Genomic DNA, 20,312 nt, shown 5'->3' on the forward strand with positions numbered 1-20,312 from the left:
CAGGATAATCTCCCCATCTCAAAATCCTTCCTTTAATCGCATCTGCAAAGACTTTCCGTGTACGGGAACATTCACAGGTTCCAAGAATTAGGACCTAATATCTTTGGGGCCCATTATTTACCTACTACAGGCCCACAGAGGCAACACAGTTTAGCAGAGGGCTGCCTCTAGCCAGCCTGTGGCCATGGCCCATGCCTGAGACCAGTGGAAGGCACATGGCCTCTTGCTTTACGAACCAGCACATCCTGGGAAGGGGGTCCTTCTGCCGGGATCCTTGGAAGGGAGTGAAGCAGGCTCTGCAACGGAGGTGGCGGGATGTGGAGACTCCACTGGACTTGGCTAGGACAGAACTGAGGCATTAAGCTCCTTGGGGTGGAGAAGGTGTCAAGAGAAGGCCCCTCCCCTACCTGGAGGCTGACTCTCAATCTGATTTCAATTCTCACTTCACTCATCCCACGTTCAGCAGATACTCAGACATGAGCCAGCTTGTCTTCAGGGAGCTCGAAGCCTAACCCCAGAGGCAAGCACTGTTGTCTTCAGTAGATTGTAACTGCAGGTGAGGCCCCTCTTTTCTGGGTGGGGCAGTGGAGACCCAGGGATCAGGGGGTCATCTTTGTATGGAGTCGACTTAGCACAAGGGCTTCACATTTCCTCAATCCCCTACCCCCAGCGTCTTCCTGTCCTGATTTCATTATTTCTAGTCTCTTCCTCTTGGCACTTTAAAAGTGAAGTAACAACAGTTTCATCTTCCCTTAGAAGAGCTTGCCAGGAAGTGACTCCTCCCAAGCTGGGCACTTTCTGCATCTGTAGAGTTGGCCAGTGGGGAGCCAGGGCACAGGACCCTTGAAGTCAGGCAGCATGTTATTCATTCCATATCTATCAAGTACTCTTTCCACACTCAGATTTGAGTAAAGCAGAGGAATAGGTAACCGGCCTTGCCTTCTCAGCACCAACTGGGGCAAGCATCCTCCTTCAAATGAAGAAAAGCTTCTGCCATGAAATTTGGGGGCCTCTGAGGGCAGACTGAGAAGTGGCAGAGCTTCCTGCCAAGTCTGGAATCCCAAAATCAATCCCAAAATGGAAAAAAAAGGGGGGGCTTGGATATGGAGAGAAGCTTCTTATCTCAGTTTTGCCTTGTTCAAGCTGTGTGACTAAGCAAATCACTTAAAAACTCTATGAACCTGTTTCCTGATCTGTTAAAAAAAAAAAAAAGTGTAGAAATGCCTAAGAAAACTGTTACGCAAGAGATTCCAACAATTGTTTGGGGGAGGTCCTCTAGGGGCTAATTACACGCTACCCCTCCAGGTGGGTCTTAGGCCAGGGGTTGTCAATCTCCCCTGCTCCCCACTTCCTCGTGCCATCTTCAATACCTTTAAGGTCCTGGCACCCCGGCCCTGTCGAGTCATCTTGCCGAGAGCTGGGCCCCAGAAGGCCGCGGGTGGGGTGAGGCGCATGAGGCAGTACCAGGACAGGGCTCAAGTGTTTTGAGCAACCAGACCGGGAGTCAAGTGCGAAGTCAGGCCAGGTCGAGCCCCCGCTTGCCGGCTCCATCCGAGTCCTCCAGCGCCCAGGGGTTGCCCACTCACCCGCGCCTCCCACGCGCGATTCTTGTCTGGCCTTGCCCCGCCCGTTTGGCCCACGCGGCGGGCGGGGCGAGCCGGAGCCTTTGTGTTCAAACCGCCCAATGGGCAGTGGCAGTGGGCGGTGACGCGGGCGGGGTCTGACCAATGGGCTGCGGTCTGTCAGCGTTGACTGACAGGCGCACACATAACACACTCGGCCACGCGCGCGCCGTCCGGCCCCACTTGCGCAGCGCGGTTCTGCGCGGGCCGCATTGTCCGCCAATCCGCCGTCCGCAGTTCCCCGCGCGCCCCGGGTCCCTGCGCCGACCGCACCTCCCCGGATTCCGACGCGGTAAGAGGGTGCGCCCGGGAGGCGCGGCTGGCCTCGAACGTCCCCGGTCCCGCACGGAGCAGCGGCGGCAGCAGGTAACAGCCGGCCTTGGGCCTCTGGCGGGCGGACGCGCGGGGCGAGGGTGGTGGGCCGGCCTCGCTCCCCTCCCCGCGGGTCCCGGGCCCGGCCTGACCCCGGGGTCATTGTCGGGCTGCACCGGCCAGAGCCGAGCTGCCCAGGCCTGGCCCTTCCTCTCCGGGCCAAGCTGGGCCAGGCTCCAGCCCCGCCCGGTGCACGCCCCTGGACCGGTCGAGAAGGGCCAGCGCTGTGCCAAGGCCGCCGTGACTCATCTCCGCCGCCCGGCCCCCGCCCCCGGGACTGGCCGCTCCACTGGTCAGTCTGGAGGGCGGATGTCTCCGGGCGGGACTTCCCCGGGCCGAACCTCCCCGGTAGACGAGGAGTGGAGACCCGGCTGTCCCAAAGCGGCCCAGGCCAGTGCCCGCGTTTTCGTGCCAGTCAGGCAGTTTCCAGGGACGGGTAGTTCTCTGCTTCTGTCGCCGCCTGTCATAACTCTGGGAATAGGAGGGAGGGCCATTTTGTTCAGTTCTAAAAAAAAAAAAAAAAGAAAGAAACCAAATAGGAGGCGGGAGTGTGACTTACAGCAGAGAGGCAGGAAAGGCGCATGGTTGGTAAAAAAAAAAAACTCCCGCAGGTTTAGCCAGTAGGGAATGAAGGGAGCAGAGTTAGCACCTGGAGCGTTTTGCAGGTCCCACGAGAGAATGTAGTATGAAAACGTACCGCGGAGGATGCCCAAGATCTAGGTTAAGTCTGACGACTGGATGGATACTGCCATATAAGTTTGTGATGGGGGTGGGGAAGGGTGGAGCTGAGAAAGGATGTGGTTCCTCTTAGAAGTGGGAAGGGATGTTTTATTTGAGGGTGTCTTAGCGGTGGGGGGGGGAGGCGGGGGTGTTTATTCTGAGATGCAAAAGACTGGAGCTCTGAGAGGCTCACGTCTTGTTTTGTTTTGGAGGACGGGGCCTCCACCTTTTCATCTTGCGAAACCCAGATTCAATGATAAAGTGTTTCGTGATAGCAGAACCCCATGAGAAAGACTAAAAGGCACCCCTGGAAGGGTGCTGACTGCTGATGGTTTTCAGCAACCGCCCCCCCTCCACACACACACACACACACACACACACACACACACACACACACACACACACACACACACACACACACACACACACACACACACACACACACACACACACACACACACACACACACCCTCCATCTAAATATTTATTTATATTCTTGCCAGCAGTAGCTTGAGTTCTGTATAAACTCATTGCTTTGTTCCTGCCCCAGGGCGAAAGCTTCATCAGCTTCTGCAGGGCAGGGTTAAGAGGAGGAGCCTGTGTGAGCATCTGTAGCTTTCAGGTGGGGAGGGCAGTAGCAGGGGTGGAATTACCCTGTAAGGAATGGAATATAGAAAAGGATCCAGGCCAACTTCCTGCGGTGGCTACTACCAATCGGTCCCTTTACCACCATCGGCTAAAACCAGGGAAAGATGCCAGGTGGACATCCTACCTGTGAAGACACCAGTAAGACCCAAGACATGAGGCTGCTTGTTTTTCAGAAGACGACTTTGCAGAATTCTTCAACTGGACTAACCAGACCTCCTGGTTTCTGTAGTCTGAGTTGGGATGTGTTAGAGCCTATGTCCATCACACAGTCCGGAGAACTAGTAATTTAAGTATCAACGAGGAATATTGGAAGTGCTAAGTCACAAGTACTAGGACCGAAGTATAACAGTGACTTTGTAATACAGGCTGGCAAAGGCGCCATGTTCAGAGTGCTCATACTGGCCATCTGAGATTTTGAACTTGGGTTTCTAGAACTGAAAGGTTTATGAATCCTCCTTGTGTTGTAGAATGCCCCCTTTTGCCACGTCTTTTCACCTTGGCCTCCTCTGAGTCTTCCTTATCAATTCCAGAGCCTTGGTTTTCCACCCCACGTAGTGACTGGTCTGGCTGATAGGGACTGAGGCTAATCCCACACTGGCGCTCCACCTGCCTGTTTTGTTAGTTTGTTAACAAATGTAACAGCTCTGCAGCCTGTTCTGAACATACTGGAGGCTGTAAAAGGCTCTAGTTGGGGACACAACAACACATTCCTGAAACAACTTGAAAACCTCCTGGTGGAGTGGAAGGACCCAGGCCCTGCAACCTGTGAGAGCTGAGCTCAAACTCTGCCACTGTCACTTACAGGCTGGGTGGCTGTGGGCAGGTTACTGATCATTTCAGTGTCCCAGGTTCCCCCCAGTACAATGGGGGTAACAATGCCTTCCTGGATTATAATGGGTGTGTAAGGAGCCGGGTACCTAGGAGGCATTTAACAAAGTATTTTATCGTATCAAGATGCACTGATGTTGCAACCCAGTAATCACTAATGGGATACGGCATCGGGCGCCATCAGGATGTAGGCAGGGGTTACCGTGCAAAAGTTTTCTGGAGTCAAAGTTTGACTGCGGCTCTGAATCAGTGAATACAGCTACGAAGAAAGGAAAGCACGTCCCATCTAAGGGAAACAAGCTAGAACAAGAACAGGCACAGCTCTAGGGACAGGGCAGCAGGGTGAGATGGCTGGGCTGGAGAGCGGGTGCAGGGCAGCAGTGATGAAAGGCATTCATTTAGCATCTATCAGGTGCCACAGGCTCTGTCTCATGTCAGAGGCTGCAGAAGGCCCAATGCTAGCTCTCACGGACCTCCGCATCCAGTAAACTGAGAATTAGGAAATCCTGTGGAAGGTGCCATGAAAGAGGCTGCCCAAGGCAGAGGGCAGAGGGCAGCAGGGTGGGTGGGGCCGGGATAATTAATAAATGCCCCATGTCACCCACATCTCAGGCTGTTTCAGTTGAATCCCGGTGGGGGGTGGGGATTGGCTAGGAGGCAGTGCGCTGTTTCTCCTCCCCTGGAGAGGGGCTGAGAACAGCCCCACGCTTCACATGGCGCCCTTTCTCTCCCAAGACTCTTCAGGGGAAGGGTCCCCCGCCCACCTCATCATGTCTCGAAGAAGCCAGCGCCTCACACGCTACTCCCAGGGTGACGATGACGGCAGCAGCAGCAGTGGGGGGAGCTCGGTGATGGGCAGTCAGAGCACCCTGTTTAAAGACAGCCCTCTCAGGTATGGGATCGCCACTTCCAGCCCCACCCGCCTCCGTGGGATCGCACTGACCTGCAGAGCACATGTCTTGGGCGGCTCACTGCGCAGCCTCTTCGTCTTGTGACTTTTGTGGGCAGAGATCAGATACCCATGTCTGGTGAAAGGGGACATTCACACCTCTGGGGATGCCAGGGCCCAGTGTTGTTTCTTCTCTCCATGCTGTAAGCCGGGCTGCTGCCCTCATGTTCAGAGAACAGGAAGTGGGGAGAGGCAGCTTCAAGAATAAGCCAGGCCGGAAACCCCAAAACCGAGAGCTGGGCTCACAGGAACCCATGGTGCCGTGGATGGCTCTGCCAGTCTGGCCATCCTCCCCAGACCCACACCCACATGTGCCACTGTCTGTAGGGCCTCCTCAGGGCCAGCGAAGCAGCTGAGGAGACGAACAAGTCCAAGGGGCACCAGGATGTGAGCTAAGGCAGGCGCCTGCCTCACCCTGCCCCCTTGCAGATGTGAGGCCGAGCTGACAGCCCCTGAGGCTTTGACTAGCTCTAGAAGGCCAGGTTGGGTTTGTCTGGGTTTTCAGTGGGTTGTAGAAATTACTAATCCATGAGGAAGCATGAAAAAACACTTTGGCTTTGAAGTTAGAGACCTAGATTTGAATCCTGACTCCATCGCTTACTGATGGTCTCGCCTAACTGCTTGTGAGATTTAGAGATAACAGGAGCACAGAAAGTACCTGCTTTGCGCAGTAGACAGTCAGCAGTTGGGAGTTGTTAGTTGCCTAGCAACAAGGCCGCGGCCCCCCCCCCCCCCCGGACCTTAGGAGGGCAGAGCACTGCCTAGAGCCCCGCTTTCGCTTTCCTGGCTGGGCTCAGCTCCTGCCTCTCTCCTCCTGCTGACCTCCCACAGGACCCTGAAGAAGAAATCCGGCAACATGAAGCGCCTCTCCCCAGCGCCACAGCTGGGCCCCTCCTCCGACAGGCACACCTCCTACTACAGCGAGTCTGTGGTCAGGGAGTCCTACTTTGGCAGCCCCCGGGCCGCCTCCATCGCCGCCTCTCTCACCAGGAACTCCATCCTCGACGACCAGCTGCGTGGTGACCCCTTCTGGAGTGAGTGTCCACAGCCTTTCTCCTGGGCCTCTGCTGCCTCCGGAGATGTATGGTCCAAAATCCCCCCCAGGGGTTTCCTAACCGCTGCGGGGCCAGAAGAGGGGCTCCCCACCTTCGGAAACCCTTGGGAGAGCAGCCGAGTGTCTGAACTTCCAGGCCCCTTTAGACGATGGAGTAGCCACGTAGCTGCTCCAGGCCTGGGAGACGGAGGGGCCGGTCCTAGTTCACCCTCCCTTGACCCAAGGGAGCTCGGGCGGGGCTGCCCATCAGAGATGCTCCTCGGGGTGTCCCCGCGAGTCCCTCTGGAACACCCTCCTCGGAGCACCTCTGCCCCAGGAGAACCCCGCGTTCTTCCCTCCTCAGGTGAGGACCTGCGGGTGAGGAGGAGAGACACAGGTGGCACTGAGAGCAGCAAAGTCAACGGGCTCCCGGAGAACAAGCTGTCCGAGGACTTCCTCGGGTCGTCCTCGGGCTACTCTTCCGAGGATGACTACGTAGGTAGGCGACGTCCTCCCTCCCCAGCCTCGGGGAGGTGCTCCGCCAGGTTCCCGGGCTGCTGGGGAGGTGACGGGAAGTAGGGGAAGGCGCCCTGACAGCTCGAGAGAGCATGGTGTCCAGCTGAGTGTTGCTGCTGTGCCCCCACGGTGCCCTGAACCCAGGCCTGGGGTGGCCCTCGATAGCGCTGGGATGCGACCGCCTGGCCCCACGAGGCCTTGAGCCGCCTGTGGCCGGTTCCCTTATTTGACTCATTTCCGGCAGGTGTTTAACATGGAGCTTCACACGCAGGAGGTGCTTGATCCCTTACTCTAGGTCTGAGTGGTTTGAGGGGTTGCTGGTGAGAAGGAAGCAGACAAGGAGGCCAAGGGAAAAAAAATGTCAGAAATCTAGCGCTTCGCTTCGTCAGCGTTTACTGGCCTGCTAGCTGCCAGCCTCTGTCACTTGGGGATGTGAAGGAGAATGACACACGGTCTCAGCTCACAGTCTAGAGGAGCAGACAACTGACAGTCTCCATGTCCCAAGGCTCTTAAGAGTGAGGACAGCGGCGGTCCAGTGGTTAGGACTCTGCGCTTCCACTGCAGGGGGCACGGGTTCGATCCCTGGTCGGGGAACTAAGATTCCGCAGGCCCTGCGGTGCACGGCACCTCCACACCAGAAAAAAAGAGTGAGGACAACTGGGCGTCTCCTCTGCTCCCCTGCAGGCTACTCGGAGACGGACCAGCAGGGTTCAGGGTCGCGGCTGCGGAACGCTGTCTCTCGGGCGGGCTCTCTTTTCTGGATGGTGTTCACTTCTCCAGGTGAGTGCCGGCTGCTCTGTACATGATGGTTTCCATTCTCTCTGGCAGTCACTTTCACCCATCTTTCTGCGGTTGGGTATCCAACCCGTTAGAAAGAGACTGTAGGGCCACCAGGGATAGCTCGCTCCAGAATAATTACGGGGAGCCAGGAGCCACGGGAGCACCCTTGCTTGAAAGCTGGGCGGAGGGCGTTGGCAGCGCAGGCGGGTGGCATCACAGGACCTGGGTAGCGTGGGACAGGACGGAGGTGCACTGGCGATCAGGGTTGGGGTCGGGGCAGGGAGGACCGCTGGTGGAGACACACAGGCCCAGTGGTTCAGGGTGGCACTAGGCTTGACGGGCCCTCTTCCAGGCCGGCTCTTCGGACTCCTCTACTGGTGGATTGGCACCACCTGGTACCGCCTGACGACAGCTGCCTCCCTCCTCGACGTCTTCGTTTTAACCAGGTAAGCAAGACTGACAAGGAATCAGAAGGCCCCAGGCAGAAGGGGCCGATAAAGCATCTACACCTGTGCGTGATGGTTTCTCTGAAGGTTTTTTCTTTCCCAGTTTACCTGCGGCTTTTATTAGTGAGCGTGGAGTGGACACCCAGAGCCCCTTTTTCTGCCTGACAGTGGACAGGACTTAGAGTCAGGTGCAGGGAGTGTTCTGGAACGCAGCTTCTTGGCCACTTCCTTCTGAACACCAGCCTAGCCACTTCTGATCTCAGACAAGCCCAGCCTTACTCCTGCTGGCCAGGCCTTAGGCTCTAGCCAGCAAGTGGTGTTCCCCAGAACATTCAGCATCCCTCTCGGCCCCCCGGTGACCTGGACCCCCAGTGTTTTCCAAAAGAAAATACTGCCTGACTAAGGAGTTACTTTTTTTTTCTTCTATATTTGCTTGCCTAGAGGACACCTGTCTGTGAAAGTTTTAGGTTATTCAGAGACCCCAGTATTTACTTATTTATTTATTTTATAAATTTATTTTTATTTATTATTTTTGGCTGTGTTGGGTCTTCGTTGCTGCTCATGGGTTTTCTCTAGTTGCGGCGAGCGGGGGCTACTCTTCATTGCGGTGCGCGGGTTTCTCATTGCAGTGGCATCTCTTGTTGCGGAGCATGGGCTCTAGAGCACAGGCTCAGTAGTTGTGGCGCACAGGCTTAGTTGCTCCGTGGCATGTGAGATCTTCCCAGACCGGGGTTGAAACCCGTGTCACCTGCATTGGCAGGCAGATTCTTAACCACTGTGCCACCAGGGAAGCCCGCCCCCCCGCCCCACCCCCAGTATTTATTTCTGATAACATCAATACAGTTCAGAGTCAGAATTGTCCCCATCACTCCAAGCTTTGCAGGTAAAGCATCCAATCTGGCCCTGGCAAGATGAGAGGCTTGAGGGTGTCTTCTCTAACTCTAGCTCAGCACTCAGGAAAAATCTCTAGGAACTCCCTGGGGGCATATAGAGGCTCTGGAGCCCTCCTGACACCTCCGCCTGCCCTCTCTCCCCTCCTGTGGTCCAGGCGCTTCTCATCACTGAAGACGTTCCTGTGGTTCCTCTTGCTGCTGCTGCTTCTGACCGGCCTGACCTATGGTGAGCTCATCCACTGTCACGGGGAGGGGTAGAACGAGAGCTTGTGGAGATGGGGCTTGCGAGCCAGAGGGGCAGGCAGAGTGTGGGCCAACGCTGGTGCTGAGCAGAAATGTGAAAACTAGAGAGACAGTGATCAGCTACAAAAAGGGGAAGGAGGCAGGACGAGCGGGGTCGGATGGCGCCTGGGCAGCATCCTGTCTGGGTCTCCTGGGTCCTCAGGTGACCAGTGGGTGAAAGGGGAAATGCTCCGATCCACTGATCTTGTCCTTGGTTTGGGTTTCTACGCTGGGCTGCCTAGCATGTCTAGAGCGTCCTTGCAGACCCAGGGGCTGGAACATGCCTTAGTACAGGAATACCGGGGTAAAAAGCAGGGACTCTGACACTGTTATTAGCAGTCATTTTCCCTCCATTCCAAATCAGAAGGTTGTCTGGGTGAGTGAATTACCATTACATCAAGTTCAGTCTTCAGCTGTCTTTAGGATCAAAACAATGAAGTAGTAAAGAGAAGTGAGAGCACCTTTTTGCACCAAGAAGTACCTGTCATCTATAAGATGCTCCACGTTGTTCCAGTCTCTATCGTTGAACTTTCACATTTTTTACATAGTTGTAATCATTATGTTTATATATTTTGTGTTCAGCTTTTGATTTGACAATTTCACATGAGTTTCACAGTTTCCTATGAGTTGCCCCTGTGGCCCCCAGGCTCAGTTTTACCAATTTATAATTAAAGACCATGCTTTATTATTATTATATTTTTAGAGGTGGTTTTATAGGTTTAGCATCTACTCAAGTTGTATTTCTTTAATTTCTACCAAGGTAGAACATCTTTCCAAGTGTTGATTCCCTTGTTTCCTGTTACAAGAACAGCTTGTTCCTATCCAGTGGAAGCTGGGCATTGCCCTTAAAATAATAATGACCTTTTATAATCTTACAGTGTTTTGTTCAGGAAGCATACTCCCTTGTGTTATCTCACAAGGTTGTTTGTTTCACCATCCCCATGTGGGGTTGGTGGAGCTGAGGTTCTCACGGTGTCATGAGATGCATACGGAAAGTCTGAAAGGCAGAGGGGTGGAGTGACCAGCTCCGGGAGAGCAGTAAGTGAAGGCCTGTCCGGAGGGTCTGACTTAAAGTCTGGTGGTCACATGCTTCCTGTTGCACCTGCTCGAGGCCAACAACTGAGTGGCAAGTGTGACATCTTACCAGGGTGGAGACCCCACAGCCAATATGGCTTTTTCAGGCGCTGTCAGCCCCACGCATACATGTACACGCACACACGGCACGTGCATAGCTCAGGAGTAAACACATCGCAAACAGGTAGCCCCTAGAGCAAGATGCAAATGTCTGTGTGGTGGCAGCCTTGTGCTCTGTTCCGGGGCAGCAGGCAGCCTTTCTGAGCAGGTGGATTCTGTTTCAGTGATTCTCAACCATGGCAGCCCATTAGAGTCACCCGGGGAGCTTTTATTTATTTATTTATTTTGGGGGACCATGCTGCACAGTTTGTGGGATTTTAATTCCCCAATCAGGGACTAAACCCACACCCTCGGCATTGAGAGCTCGAGTGCTAACCATGGGACCGCCAGGGAATTCCCACCTGGGGAGCTTTTAAAACTCCTTATGGAGGGATCCCCCAGGCCCGCGAACTCACTCTGGAGGGCGGGGCCAGACACTGATTGTTTCAAAAGCTGCGTGGGTGATTCTGATGTACGGTCTGGACTGAGGACCACCGTCAGGCCCTCTGGGTTCTACCGTTGGATCATCCCCAACTTATGATAGCCGCTTCCTCCAAGCTTTGCCACCTGTGGAAAGGTGAGGATTCCTGAGGGGACGTGAGGATGCGTACACGCTGGGATTGTCGGGTGGAGGCTGCTGCCTCAGAGAGTGGCGGGAACCTCCACCCCTCATACCGCCTTTGGCCGGGGCAAGGCTCCCGCGAGCGAGGAAGGCTGCTGGTGAGCGCTGCTCATGAGGCTGCCGTCCGCGCTGTGGCCCCGGCCCGGGTTAACTGCCCCCTCCTCTGTGTGCAGGCGCATGGTATTGCTACCCCTTCGGGCTGCAGACGTTCCACCCCGCCGTGGCTTCCTGGTGGGCCTCGAAGGGCAGCAGTGGGCAGCGTGCGGTATGGGGTTCCAGAGACTCATCCCCACATTTCCAGGTGAGCATCTTAGGGTCGCAGCCTCCCGCCTCGGCCTGAATTTGCCATTGAAGTCGTCCCTGCCCTTCTTCCTCACACACACAGCTGAAGAGGTGCTGCCAGGACACCTTTCTCTGCTGTCAGTGGTGCAGGTGTTGGGGGGTGTGTTGCCTGTGCTTAAATATGACTCAAAACTGCCCAAAAGTTAGTTGCCATCCTAAGAGGCACGGAAAACAGAAGGAAAAGGAATAAGACAAATTGTCTTGCCTACCTTGTTCCTTTTCAGTACAATTTCACGAATCTTTACTGAGTACCTTCTGTGAGTCAGGTAATATCCTGTTCTGTTACCTATTACCATAGATAAACCACCCCTAGAATCAGTGCCTTAAAAGTACCAGCACTGGGACTCCCCTGGTGGCGCAGTGGTTGAGAGTCCGCCTGCCGATGCAGGGGACACGGGTTCGTGCCCTGGTCTGGGAGGATCCCACGTGCCGCGGAGCGGCTGGGCCCGTGAGCCATGGCTGCTGGGCCTGCACGTCCGGAGCCTGTGCTCCGCAACGGGAGAGGCCACAACAGTGAGAGGCCCGCGTACCGCAAAAAAAAAAAAAAAAAAAAGTACCAGCACTGGGGAATTCCCTGGTGGTCCAGTGGTTAGGACTCAGCACTCTCACTGCCATGGCCCAGGGTCAACCCCTGGTCAGGGAGCTAAGGTCCTGCAAGCTGTGCGGTGTAGCAAAAAAAAAAAAAAAAAAAGAGAAGTACAGCGTTGGATTAGCTCGTGAGCCTGCAGGTCCTCTGGGTGGCTTTTCTGGTCTGAGCAAGGACAGCTGATCTTGGCTGGGCCCCCTCGCGTGTCTGCAGTTAACTGGTGGGTCAGCAGGGGCGGGCTGGTCTAGGCCTGGACTGGGCAGGTTGTACCTTTGCTGTCCAGCAGGTAGCCTGGGCTTGTTCTCATAGCGGCCGGGCAGGGTTCCAGGAGAGTGGAATCATGCCAGACCTTGAGGACTAGATTCAGAACTAGCATTCTGTCACTTCTGCCACATTCTATTGGCTGAAGCAAATCTCAGAGCCAGGCCAGATTCAAGGAGGGGGAAGTAGACCCCACCTCTCCATGGAAGCACCTGCGAAGCCACATTGCGGAGGGCGCAGATGCTGGGAGGAGGGCAGGACATTTTTGCAACCCGCCAGAGGCTAAAGCTGGATCCAGCCCAGGCCCTGCCCTCAAGAGGCCTGCAGTCCAGTGGGGGGCGATGAGTGCACAAACCACCGGCGTGTGTGTGTGCAGGTCCCGGGGTCTACGATGAAAATGTAAAACGCTTTGTCCTCTGATTAGAGTTATTTGAACTTTGCTTGCACCCTGCTGAATTTAATTTGCTATCACATTTTTAACCATTTATTTTGGTAGATATTACTTTCCTGACCCTGAGTTTATTATTTCACAAAATAACGATGTGTTCTGGCATCTTTAACTTTTTTTTTTTAATCACTAGTAAAGACAACTCAATTTCAGGACCACGTTTTCTGTAAAACGGGGGAAGTAAAGAATGACATATCTTTGTATTTACTTTCATCTGCATAAAGACACTAATAAAAATAGTTGCCTGGTTTGGGAAGGCTTGGTGGTGAGGGCTCTGAGTGAATGGGGCAGAGGTTAGGAGCGTGAGTTTTTGCTGTTTGCTTGCTTGCTTTTTGAGTCATGCAAGTACTGCCTAGTTTAAAAATGGAATTTTTGCAAGTCAGAAGCCCGACCTCTGTACTCACTAGGCTCGTGCCTTTTAACTGACAGTCGACAGACTGTGTTTTATAATTTCATTTGGGTGTTTCTGGGATTCTCTTCCCTTCCTCTTTAGGAAGCACTGTTGTCATAAGTCCCTAACCTCTGTGGCTTTTCCCTCCCCGTCCTGCCAGGCTGAGCAGCGCATTCTGTCCCGGGTACACTCTCTGGAGCGGCGCCTGGAAGCTCTTGCTGCCGAATTTTCCTCCAGCTGGCAGAAGGAGGCCATGCGGCTGGAACGCTTGGAGCTGCGGCAGGGGGCTGGAGGGCAGGGGGGCAGCGGCAGCCTGAGCCACGAGGACACCCTGGCGCTCCTGGAGGGGCTGGTGAGCCGCCGCGAGGCTGCCCTGAAGGAGGACTTCCGCAGGGACACCGCTGCTCAGATCCAGGTCGGGGAGGGGAGCTGAGGGGCCCGTGTGGCTGACACCCTGGGTGTGTGGGGTGGAGGGGGCGAGGCCCTGCACCCTGACATGAGGGAGACAGCAGTGTGTCATTCAGGGTCAGACGGCTCTACCACTTGGCAATTACCTTCTCTAAGACTTAGTGTCCTCCTCTTTAAAACGGAGACTCTCCTGTCTGCCCTGCCCCTGGTTGTGAGAACATGAGATTGTAGTGCGCCTGTAACGCCCATGTAGGTGTGGCACACCATGCAGGTGTGCAGTAAAGACCAAGAGGAGTCTTGCGTGTTTCCAAGAAGCACTGTAGCAGAAAGGCCAGGAGCTGAAGTTTGCAATCAAACAGGCCTGGTTCGAATTCCGGTTACACCACTTACTGGTTGTAAGCGGCCTCTGAGCACGACTCAGTAAAATCCTTGGCCTCTCTCCTATGCCTGATAGGAAGAACTGGTCACCCTGAGAGCAGAGCATCAACAGGACTCAGAAGACCTCTTCAAGAAGATTGTCCAGGCCTCGCAGGTTGGTGGGCTTGGGGGCACTTGGAGCCTACGGTGGGGCGCTGATCGAATTCATCATCTGTTCTTGGGCTCAGAGAGACACCTTGGCCCCTAAGGGTCTGCTTAGGTGCAGAATGGGGAGAAGGGTTGTGAGTCTCCTGACTTCTGCTTGAACTGAATCCACTTGGGCTGGAACACTCTGCAGAGACGCCCTGGGATCATGCCTGAGGACAGGAAGGGCTGCTTTCAAGTGGCCTGTTGTGCTGGGTACACATGCTGAACGAACGAGTGAACGGGTGAACGCCTAAGCACGATAGACGTGGGCCGAGACTCCCACGAGGACCTCAACCAGGAGGCCAGTCTGACGTTTGCTAGATGAGTCAGGAGGCCCTGGGGTGGGGATGTGGTTAAGCAAAGACCCCAGAGGGAGCAGATCCTGCTCTGGAAGACTGACTGCTGTGAGCCTGACGTTTCTTGCATTGGTCCCTTCTTTCGCTTATAGGAGTCTGAGGCTCGACTCCAGGAGCTGAAGTCTGAGTGGCAAAGGTAATGCGCACTGCCATCTGTCCTAGGCCTGCTCAGCCCCAGCCTCCCCATTCCCACCCCCAGCTAGGACTGGGGGGCAGAGCCCCGGAGCAGAATTCTGATTGTGTCCCAAGCAGAGAGGGAGATGGCTGAAACCTAGCTCAGGATCACCTGCTCAGAGCCTGTCCTTGAGGTGCAGTGGAGGTCCGGCAGGGGTTGCAGGCATGGCGAGAGAATTGGGATTCATGGGTTCATTTACAGATGTACCGTCTTTTCTGTACAACCTCATGCCGGCTGTATTCCCATGCCCCAGATATCTGTACTTGTGGAGGATGTGAGAGCTGAGGCAGAGTGAATTATGGATCTGGGCTTAGAAGGGAAATGGGATACTGTAATAATTAGCTCCTGGGGATATGCAAGCCAAGTCACAGGCACCGGAGCTCTGTTCTACAGCCAGAACCTCCAAGAGTGAGCCTTGCACTCACCAGTGAGTGGTGGGCACACACTTATATCAGGTGCCAACTAGGGGATCCTCTTGTTCTCCTCAGCATAGCCTTACCCCTCACCAGAGATCCAAGGCTGACTCTTTCTTCTCTGTCTGGGAGTAGGATGACCCAGGAGTCCTTTCGGGAGAGTTCCATGAAGGAGCTGGGGCGGCTGGGGGTTCAGCTGGAAGGCCTGCGGCAGGAACTGGCAGCCCTGACCCTGAAGCAGAGCTCGGTGGAGGACCAAGTGGGCCTGCTGCCCCAGCAGCTCCAGGCTGTGCGGGACGATGTGAGTTGGAACCATCCACGTCCCTTGCTGAATACCCCTCCTCTGAGACGGTCCTAGCAGTCTGCAAGGCAAAGAGCCTCTTGCCCCCTGCTCTGGACTCGGCACAGATGCTGGCTTTCTTGGACAGAAGTTCTTCCTGTTCTCTCATTGATAACATGGCGGATTGTTCATAACTCTTTCCTCCTTGGGCCTGAACAGGCACGTCCTGGCCCTCCCCTCGCAGGCCTGTTCCTCGCTCCCTGTCCCCTCTACCCAAGCCAGGCGCCACCCCACCCTGGCCAGGGCTCTGCTGTGGCAGCTTCCACTGTGAGCCTCCCAGAGTGAGACCTTTCTTTGGTCCCTAGGTGGAGTCTCAGTTCCCTGCCTGGGTCAGTCAGTTCCTTCTTCGAGGTGGGGGAAGCCGCACTGGGCTCCTTCAGCGAGAGGAGATGCAAGCTCAGCTGCAGGAGCTGGAGAGCAAGATCCTTGCCCACGTGGCCGAGATGCAGGGCAAGTCTGCGAGGGAGGCCGTGGCCAGCCTGGGGCTGACGCTGCAGAAGGAGGGCGTGATTGGGGTGACAGAGGAGGTGAGGACTGGATGCCCCTGGACACCCCCGCCCCCCGCAATGGCTGATCCACCCAGTACACACGCACTGCTTTCCCCCCTGGGAGCCACAGAGCTGCACAGTCCCACACTGCCAGCTCCCTGGCCTGTTCTGTGACCTAAGTGACATCCAGGAGGCTCCGATGTTTGCTTTGGGGCTGGTGTGGAAGGGTGGAGGTGCATGCCTGAGCAACGGCACGTGTCCGGACTGGGGAGGGCTGAGCCCAGGGGTTCCTGGCCCCTAACAGTGGGGCCACGGAGGTGGACGAGTCTGCTTCCCATCACAGTTGCTCGGGGCGCCTGTGTTTTAGCAGGTGCACCGTATTGTAAACCAGGCTCTGAAGCGCTACAGCGAGGACCGCATCGGGATGGTGGACTACGCTCTGGAATCGGGAGGTGTGTGCACCTCTCCTCCCTTTGCTGGGCCCCTTTCCCTACGCTGGCGGGCCCCCTGGCATCTGCTAGGGTAGCTGTGGTGTTAGGCAAGCAGGGCTTGAGGTCGGCAGAACTCACCCAACCCAGCGCTCACAACAAAGGCGAGTGACTGCGTGGGAGAAGCGGGACGTGCTGAGCACCGTCCTCGGCCGGGAAGAGGCGGCGGTGCTTGTAGCTGCTCTGGGGTCTGGGTTAGGTGTGGAGACTGGTCCTCAGAGAGGGGACGGGCAATGGTAGTCCCTGCCGGGGTTCCCCTGGCTGGCGAGCTGAGCTGGTTGTGTGGGTCTCCCTCCCCTGCTGGAGTCCAGCCCCAGGCGCCCACCCTGCCTTTCTTTCCTGTCTCAGGGGCCAGCGTTATCAGTACCCGATGTTCCGAGACCTACGAGACCAAGACGGCCCTCCTCAGCCTCTTCGGCATCCCCCTGTGGTACCAATCCCAGTCTCCTCGAGTCATTCTCCAGGTGGGGGCCCTGAGCACACCGAGTCGCCTGCGTAGCTGGGTGACCGTCCCCTCCTGGGTCATTAGAGCTGCGCTCAGGGCGGGTTGTCTTTGTCACCTGCCATGCGCTGACCCAACGTTCTTCCCTTCCAGCCAGACGTGCACCCAGGCAACTGCTGGGCCTTCCAGGGGCCCCAGGGCTTTGCTGTGGTTCGCCTTTCTGCCCGCATCCGCCCCACTGCTGTCACCTTAGAGCATGTGCCCAAATCCTTGTCACCCAACAGCACCATCTCCAGTGCCCCCAAGGACTTTGCCGTCTTTGTGAGTATCCCACCTGGGGGCTAGAGGGGCTGTAAGAGGGCCCTGTGGGTCTCTATTGAGGATAGAGTTGGGATCGTTCTTTGGTTGAGGGGAAGGGAATAGATACGGAAGAGAGGGCGCCAAGGTGGGAAACAGCACTTCGGTCTCAGTTACCTCGGGCTGCGGAGGAAGAAACGGAGGCCTAATGAGTCAAGTGACTTGTCACAGATCACACAGCGGCCCTGTGTCCAGAGCTCAGGCCCCCTGCAGTCCCCGAGGAGGCTGGCGCCTGCCCCACCGGGTGGGAGGGGGCCAGTGGGGAAGCGGGAGGGAAGGCCTTCCTCCCCGGGGGCCCGTGTCTAAGAGCAGGCTCTTCCCTCCATCCTGTGCTCTCTCTTCAGGGTTTCGATGAAGACCTGCAGCAGGAGGGGATGCTCCTTGGCCAGTTCACCTACGACCAGGATGGGGAGCCCATTCAGACGTTCTATTTTCAGGTATGGGATTCTGTTCTGCTGGCAGAGGCGTATATATGTACTTTCCCACCCATTCAGCAGATGTTTTCTGAGTACTTGTCCTGTGCCAGGCACTGGGGGTTCCAAGTGAGAAGTCACAGCCTAGCCCACCCACAGCCCGAGGTACGGAACAGAGACCACTGTCCCTGTGGCGTGGGAGAGGCGCCAAGTGCACATCAGCGTGGGGGAGGGGGAGGGGGAGGGGGAGGGGGAGGGGCCCTCCCAGATGGGCAGTGCTGGGGAGCTGCCTGCAGAGGGTAGGTATCCGAGTGAATGTGGCCCAGCTGGGCCTCACACAGCACAGCGTGGCTGGGCCACGGCTGGGGGGCTCCTGCCTCAACTTGAGTGGGCATTGGTCTCCTGGGCCCTTGTTAGGAATAGATCCCCAGTCTCCAGCCCAGGTGAGTCTCCGGTAGGTGGCCTGAGAGCCACACCAGGGGAGTCCTAGTGTGAGGAAGTGGGTGAGGTGGAGAAAGGGACCTCCCAGAGGGGGGAGAGAGGCAGGCCTGGCTACCAGGCAGAGAGTTTCAGCCCTCAGCTGAAAATGAGCGTATGACACAGAGGACTGATGGGAACTTGAGAAAGAAAAGAAATTCTGCTTAATTCACGGTGAAGGAATTCTTTTTCAACATCGACATACGTCAGACTCTCCATAAAGGTAGTTCTGTTCACGGTCAGAGAGCTCCTGTGAGGTTTTCCCAGTTTGCGATGAATCATGCTGGGGCTCGGTTACAAGGCCGTTTTTATGTGGCCGTGGGCTGGGCCTGGCGCAGCCTGACATGCGTTGGCGGCCCCTGTGGGACCTGTGAAGCCTGTGGGGCTCCTTGGCCCACCAGGTGGAAACTGTGTTCCAGGGTCTGAAGACAGGAGCTTTGAAGTCCGGTTCTCTACAGAGGCCCGGGGGAGGGGGCGTCTGGCCCTAGGTGTGGCCGTCTCCCCTCCGGTCTGAGGACTCCCACCCCTGCCTTCTCTCCCCAGGGCCCTAAAATGGCCGCGTACCAGGTGGTGGAGCTGCGGATCTTGACTAACTGGGGCCACCCCGAGTACACCTGCATCTACCGCTTCAGGGTGCATGGGGAACCCACCCACTAGGCCTTCTCTGTGCCGCTGCCGCCGCCAGCGGGGAGGCCAGCTCCTCTCGGCACGTGCCCCCTGCTCTGGGGGTGGCTGCGCAGCACCCCCGCCTCTGCCCCCGCACGCTTGAAGCGCACTGACTTCCGGGAGCGGGCAAGAAGAGCCCCTGGCCCAGCGGAGGTGAGAAGGAACGCGCAGGCTCTTCCTGAGCGCCGGGTGGCTCCAGCGGTCAGCAGGCTCCGGCGTCGCTTTTCCTTCTTTGTTCTCTGCGCGCCGGGCACTGGGCGCCTTCTTCTCCCTCCTGCGAGGGTGTATATATGTAGCATGTTGTGGGAAATCGAGGCAGGGAGAGACGGGATGAGTGCCCATGTTCCGGCAAAGGTGGATGAGACCTGCCTGCCCCTTGCCTATGTGCGGGGGCTGGCACCCAGGGAGCTGCATAAATGAATCAGGTGCCAAAGCCGTGGGTGAAACAGGCTAGGGCCTGGGGCAGCTGAGCTGTACCCCCTCCCTAGGCAGAGAAGTGAGGTCCTGTGGGAGGAGGGTGCAGGCTGGGACTGGTCCCCAGGCAGGAAGCTCCTGGGAGAAGGCAGCTGGGCTCCTCCAGAAAGCTAGTGCCGTCAGCCTAGGCCCACAGCATTCCTGGAGGGCTTCTATACACTGTATTTGTCCTGGGTCAGGGTGGGCCATGGGGCTTCCTGTACCCTGGAGGGTCTGGCTCCTGGGAGCCTGAGGGTTACTGCTCCTGTGGCCCTGTAGGAGTCCCCTCTGCTGGGGACAGTAGTTGCTTGCTCTCTCCTGATGCTGGGACTGGGGCCCACTCTGCTCCCCACTCCTTGCTAGGGCCCACCTGTGCCCCAGCGCAAGCTTGCTGCATTCCCCCAGGGTGCCCAGACCTGTCCTTCGAGGCCATGAACATCTGGGGTCAGCTAGAAGTGTTCAGGGGACTCCCTGGGCTCTTGTGGCCCAGCGATACAATGACTGACAGTGACACTCAGGGTGCCACGGTGGGAGGAGGTCTGTCTGCACTGTTGGCCCTACCCCACCCCTATCAGGCCGCTGATGTAAGAGGCCCCCTAACCCTGAGCCACCCCCGGGGGCTCTCTCAGCTCATGCTCAATTCTGTTTCTATTCTGACTCATTTTCTATGGGGGACAGTCAGGGGTGGGGGGCTGGGTTAGGAGGGGGGCTGAGGTGGGAGCTTTTGGACCCAGCAAGCCCTGCTCTATTATGTATGTATTTTTCAAGGTCTGTTTTTTAACTGAAAAGCTAAGGGCTTGATTCCTAGCCCCGTTCTGTGGGGCCTCGGGTGAGTTCAGGTCCTTGTAACCTGGCTGCCAAGAGGGGCTCGGGGCACTGGTTCCAACTCTGTGGTTCGTTCCGGCCCGCGGGGAGGGGGCAGGAAAGGCTGCTGTGCAGGTGGGCGCCCTGAATGGAGGACGGAGCTGGAACGAAGGCGAGGCCCCGGCCATCCTGTGATCGGTCCTCTGGCACTGGCCCTGCCTCCAGACAACCAGGTTTTGTTTTGCGCTCTCCTGTCACAAATGCTGCACTATTGGTTCTTAATTTTGTATCTCCAGATTCTAATTTATGCCTATGCAAAAAATAAACTATGCCCAGGATTAGGGCAGTGTGTGGTTTTTATCTGGCCATTGCACGGGACCCTGCTCTTGGGAAAAAGAGAATGAATTCTTAGCCAAAACAGTGCCCCAAAGGCTTCCTCCTAAGCTTTAGAAACCCAGGCTTCTCGGCTAAAACTCAGCTGTGACGGGAGATGGGACCTGAGGCAGGCCCCGTGCCTGTGACTCTGGGCTCAAAGGCTGGCAGGAGCAAGTGAGTG

General features: G+C 56.4%; 1 protein-coding gene across 2 annotated transcripts; it reads left to right on the plus strand.

The window, feature by feature from the left end:
- The first annotated feature begins 1,759 nt into the window (after nucleotides 1-1,759).
- Nucleotides 1,760-20,099, plus strand: SUN2 (Sad1 and UNC84 domain containing 2). 2 transcript variants are annotated; one of them, XM_030855935.2, is made up of 18 exons: nucleotides 1,760-1,988; nucleotides 4,926-5,082; nucleotides 5,971-6,173; nucleotides 6,537-6,671; nucleotides 7,373-7,468; nucleotides 7,821-7,914; nucleotides 8,963-9,033; nucleotides 11,058-11,185; nucleotides 13,073-13,327; nucleotides 13,775-13,852; nucleotides 14,333-14,376; nucleotides 14,964-15,129; nucleotides 15,474-15,695; nucleotides 16,024-16,108; nucleotides 16,493-16,608; nucleotides 16,740-16,907; nucleotides 17,288-17,380; nucleotides 18,377-20,099. In XM_030855935.2, the coding sequence occupies exons 2-18, from the start codon at nucleotides 4,961-4,963 to the stop codon at nucleotides 18,488-18,490; spliced, it is 2,190 nt and encodes a 729-aa protein (XP_030711795.1). In that variant the 5' UTR covers nucleotides 1,760-1,988; nucleotides 4,926-4,960; the 3' UTR covers nucleotides 18,491-20,099. The 2 variants fall into 2 exon arrangements, with proteins under 2 accessions (XP_030711795.1, XP_030711793.2); XM_030855933.3 differs by lacking the exon at nucleotides 1,760-1,988 and adding an exon at nucleotides 2,324-2,430.
- The last annotated feature ends 213 nt before the right edge of the window (nucleotides 20,100-20,312 follow it).

The sequence above is a fragment of the Globicephala melas genome, chromosome 10 (assembly GCF_963455315.2).
Source record: "Globicephala melas chromosome 10, mGloMel1.2, whole genome shotgun sequence".
NCBI lineage: Eukaryota > Metazoa > Chordata > Mammalia > Artiodactyla > Delphinidae > Globicephala > Globicephala melas.